This window comes from Cannabis sativa, chromosome 2 (assembly GCF_029168945.1).
Source record: "Cannabis sativa cultivar Pink pepper isolate KNU-18-1 chromosome 2, ASM2916894v1, whole genome shotgun sequence".
NCBI classification, from domain to species: domain Eukaryota; kingdom Viridiplantae; phylum Streptophyta; class Magnoliopsida; order Rosales; family Cannabaceae; genus Cannabis; species Cannabis sativa.
The window spans coordinates 24,429,403-24,434,273 of NC_083602.1; the positions used below are offsets into that span (position 1 = coordinate 24,429,403).

The 4,871-nt window shown below is 35.0% G+C and overlaps 1 protein-coding gene and 1 non-coding gene across 2 annotated transcripts; one reads left to right on the forward strand and one right to left on the reverse strand.

The window, feature by feature from the left end:
• Positions 1-356: 356 nt before the first annotated feature.
• LOC133034212 (uncharacterized) lies at positions 357-1,576 on the reverse strand. The gene is made up of 3 exons (XM_061109256.1): positions 1,499-1,576; positions 794-1,389; positions 357-702 (listed from the first exon to the last, which is right to left on the reverse strand). The coding sequence occupies exons 1-3, from the start codon at positions 1,574-1,576 to the stop codon at positions 357-359; spliced, it is 1,020 nt and encodes a 339-aa protein (XP_060965239.1).
• On the forward strand, positions 1,316-1,422 carry LOC133035306 (small nucleolar RNA R71). Its single transcript, XR_009686579.1, has one exon. It is a non-coding gene; the product is annotated as a small nucleolar RNA R71 (small nucleolar RNA).
• Positions 1,577-4,871: the final 3,295 nt, after the last annotated feature.

A 4,871-nucleotide genomic window follows, 5' to 3' on the forward strand; every position in this document is an offset into this window, starting at 1 on the left:
TGTCAAGGACTATAAAATCAGTAGGGAATATAAATTTGTCCACCTTGACAAGGACATCTTCAATTACTCCTCATGGGTGAGCTAAAGAACGATCATCTAGCTGCAGTGTAGCAATTGTAGGTTTTCTTCTCCAAGTTCCAGCCTCTAAAATACTGACAAGGGCATAAGGTTGATACTAGCCCTTAGATCACACAATGCATGAATATTTTCAAGCCTCACAATAGTGCAAGGTATGGTAAAACTCCTAGGATCTTTCAATTTAGGAGGGAGTTTCTTCTAAAGAATTGCACTACACTCCTCTGTTGGAGCTATTGTCTCAAATTCTTCCATCTTTCTCTTCTTAGACAAAATCTCCTTCATGAATTTGACGTAGCTTGGCATTTATTCCAAGACTTCTGCAAAGAGAATGTTGATATGCAGCTTTTTAAATACTTCAAGAAATTTGCTAAATTGCTTATCCATGTTAGCAGTCTCTGAGGATAGGGAATTTTTATGTGGTGGTCAATACTAATAGGAGGAGAAGTTTCTTTTTGTTGAAGACCATCAGTAGTCTTCTTCTTTTTCGGTGTAGGTGCTAGTTCATCATCTTCTTCCTCCTCTAGCTTATCCTGGCTTGGACCAGCATAGTTCTTACCACTTCTCAAGGTAATTGCCTTACAGTTCTCTTTTAGATTGACTTCAGTAGTGCTAGGCAAGTTACCCCTGTTAGTGTTTTGAGAAGCCAACTGCCCCACCTTAGTTTTCAAGACCTTAATGGAATGAATTGCAAAAATGTGTCTATTTGAGAATAGACTTTCCATTAGAGTCTTGTTGTTGTTGATACTGTTGGCTTTGCTGAGATTGATTTTTCTGAGGATAAAACCCTTGTTGTTGCTGATTAGGAAACTTATTTTGGAAGTTCTGCAGACAACCCCCTTGGTTGAACCCACAATTATTCTGATAGTTTCCAATGGCTTGGACTTGCTCCATTGGCAAACTGTCTACATCTATAGGGCAGATTTCAATAGTAAGAGGTCCTCCACACAGCTCGCAGATAACTTGAGCTTGTTTGGCTTGTGCAGTCACTAACTTCGTTAATGCCTCCACTTGGGTTGTCAACTTGGTTATGGCATCGACTTCATGCATACCTATAACCTTTTTAGAGTGGCCTCTCTCTGTTGACCATTGTTGATTAGTTATGGCCATCTCTTCAAGTAGTTCAAAGGCCTCATTAGCACTTTTCCTCATAAAAGCCCCACCAACTGCAACATCTATGAGTGTTCGGGTGTTGTTGACCAATCCATTATAGAAGTTATGCACTTGCAACCATTTTTCAATCCCATGGTTAGGGTACTTCCTCAATAAGTCCTTGAATCTCTCCCAGGCTTCATAAAGAGATTCGTTGTCATGCTAGGTGAAGTGGTTGATTTCAGCTCTCAGCTTGTCAATCTTCGTAGGAGGAAAGAATTTGGAAAGCTAATTCCTCCCAAGTGTTGATAGAATTAGGTGGCAGAGATACCAACCAACTCTTGGCTCGCTCCCTTAGTGAGAATGGGAACAACCTCAGCTTGATGGCGTCATCGCTAACTCCATTCATCTTGAATGTCTGACAAAGCTCTTCGAAGTTAGCGAGGTGCATGTTTGGGTCTTCTGATGGCAGCCCCCCCAAACTGGACTGAAGATTGGATCATCTACAGTATGGTCGGCTTGATCATAAAATTGTTGGTATCAACGGCAGGTGAACTTATACAAGATCTGACCCATGTCAAGTTAGGCAGCAAATAGTCCCTCAAGCTACGGTCATTGTTGTTGCGACCATTAGCCTGGTCTTCTACAACTCCTCCATTGTTGCCATTATTGGCATTGTCATCCTGTTGGAAATATTTTACTAGGATCTAGATTTACTACCAAGTATGTTTCATTAACATCCTAATATGAATTCTAAAACAATGAAATAAACACATAAGGGTTCAAGAAAACCTTACATTGGGTGCAGCGGAATATAATGACTCCTTCCATTCAGATCTCTAGCCCTTGATTCCTTTCTGTAGCATAGCATTATCAAGATCTGAATCTGGATCTCTGTCTCTCCTTCTTTGATGCTGATTCTCCACAGTCTTACACACTATGATTGAGATACCACTTGATGTTTGTGGGCACTACTCTATCACTCAAGGAATTTCGAAATTGAAGAGAGGAAAAGAGAGAGAGGGTGGGGCATGGCTTTTTCTGAAAGGAACAATATGCAAAGTCATGAGTTTCCTGAAGCCAACACTTTCTATTTATACAATGCCAACTAGGTTTAGGTTAGAATTGTATGGCATTAAAATAATGGAAAAATAAATGGTAAAAGGCTTGCATAGTGACCGACCATATAAGGAAATTGGGCCTCACTATGCAACTTTCCCATTTTGTTATTTTTCAATCCCATTTTCCCAAAAATGCCAATTTTCCAATTTAACCATTTAAATGTCAATTCTAATTATTTAACAACTAAAAATTAATTATTAAATAATATTGCCATTTAATATATTTATTAATTTAGACATGTAAAGTCTCTTAATTAATAAATAAACTTAGAATCTCTTTTCTTTACAATTTCGCCCTTGCTTAGTGAAAATTCATAAACTAGACATAGTCTAACTTTAGAATTATAATTGATTAAACAAAATCAATTAATTGAGTCTTACAAGCAGTATGGTCTCAACTAGTATGGGGACCATGGGTCTATATAACCGAGCTTCCAATAAGTCGAACCGAATTTACCAAGTAAATTCCCTAACTTATTAATTCCTTATTGAATCCACACTTAGAACTTGGAATTTCACTCTCAGTCATATAGAACGCTCTATATGTTCCACGATATAGATACGTCATTAGTTATCCATTGTTATAATCCTAATTTGATCAATGACCCTCTAATAGATGATCTACATTGAATAGGCACTAAGTTACCGTTACACCTTCAATGTATTTTATCCTTAAAACACTTGGCTCCGTATAAATGATATTTCAGCGAAGTGAAATGAGATCTCCACCATTTATCTCTGTTTAGCCAAGCTCGAAGGATATCATCGTTTCACTTCTAAATTTCTATAGAAGTTATAGACTCCATATTTATGTTAGCGCTCCCACTCAATGATACTATCATGTTCCCAAAATGTACGTATCACCCTAACCCAAAAGTAGGCTCAACTAACAAATCAAAGAACATGTATAGTACTCTTGAGATCGAACCTAACCATATCAGGATTAAGATCATTTGATCTAAGATCAACAGGTGATATTGAATTGAATAGATATTACGGTAAATTTTAATATATCTAATCAAAGTTCAATATCGGTCCCTTCCGATGTATACTCCATACATCCGATACTGGTAAACTTTACCAATGCCCTGGAAAGGACATAACACTTATCCAAGGTGTAAGAATACCTATCGCTGATTATCATGTCAGTCTAAATCCAGTGAACTGACAAATCAAGGAATAAACTTTCGAACATATAATTAAGATTATATTCCAGTGTGCTGACAACACTATAATCATTAACAAATTCATATGTTCTGGACTTAAATAGAATTCATACATTATATATATAATCATGAAATAAATCATGTGAACCATGCAACATAAAATGTTATTTCTGATCTTTATTAATAAGTAAATCTGATTATATTGAAATGGGTTTTATTTAGGGCACAAAACCCAACACATCCATGACTACGTTGTGCTCAATCTCTATTGCCGCCTTTTCTAATCTTTTCCTTATTCTATTCTGTCTACAAGTCTTCTATATTTCAAGATCAACATGCAATCTGACAGTTGTACCTTAACGTCTCATAAACTAGTTGAACCTGAAAAAAAAAAAAAAAAAAGATAAGATTTTGAAACAAACAGAATTAGTACTAAAATTGAAAAGAAAAAAAAAACCAAATTAGAATAAAATTTAATTTTTAATAATATTAATTAACAATCCCCAACAACGACACCAAAAACTTGTTGTGGTAATTTCAACACACAAGTATACATATCGTAAATAAGTAATAGACTCACCAAGAGTGAGGTCGATCCCACAAGGATTGTAGTTAAGTACTTTAATATTAAATTTTTACTTCTATTTGGTTATGTCAAAATTAAGAGAAAATTAAATTTAGAAACACTAAGGAAACAGTGAAAAGGAGCAAGTAAATCAAAAAGGAAATTAACTATGATTAAAGTTAAGGCTTCGATTTCAATTGTATCTATTGATTATGGCCTAATATGATTATCTTCCTATTACCAATTTCTATGCAATAACAAATTTACTAAGGTAATTTATAGTCTTCTCAGATATATAAACCTCAATTACATGCAAATTTTCTACTCTCGTAATAAATTAAACATGCAACAGGCTTTAAACACAGAAGCCCTATAAGCTATCTAAACCATACAGGTACTCTCGTCCTATATCAAATTCAGTTCTATTTCACTATAGCATAATTAAAACTCACTTCTCAAATCTCGCATCAAAATCATAGATAATTAATTGGTGATCAAGCAATTACAAGTAATTAAGTACGAATGAAATATAATACATAGAAATTGAGGGAAAATAAAATCATATTAGAACCATAAAACAATGTCAAATAATCTCCATCTAGACCCTAATTAAATGGTTAGCTACTCATGTTCATTGTAGCAAAATCATACATATTAACGTAAGAAAAGAGAAGAAAAAAATACTGAAAATCCTCTGAAGAATGCATCCAGTATTGGATTCGGTCTCTGAAATTCGTACTCCTTTTGTTGCCTTTGATTTCTTTTTGCATTGCTTACTCAAATCAATTGAAGTTCACTCCTTATATAGTTATTGAGGGACTAAAAAGACAGAAAAAACGCACATGCTAAAAA

What these genes read in the sequence shown, in the direction of transcription:
- LOC133034212 (XM_061109256.1), bottom strand. Translation starts at nt 1,576, where the DNA reads ATGAATGGAGTTAGCGATGACGCCATCAAGCTGAGGTTGTTCCCATTC. An exon ending in AGCGAGCCAAGAGTTGGTTG is followed by an intron (nt 1,390 to 1,498) that starts GTATCTCTGCCA and finishes CACTTCACCTAG; the next exon opens with CATGACAACGAATCTCTTTA. An exon ending in CAACAAGACTCTAATGGAAA is followed by an intron (nt 703 to 793) that starts GTCTATTCTCAA and finishes AAACACTAACAG; the next exon opens with GGGTAACTTGCCTAGCACTA.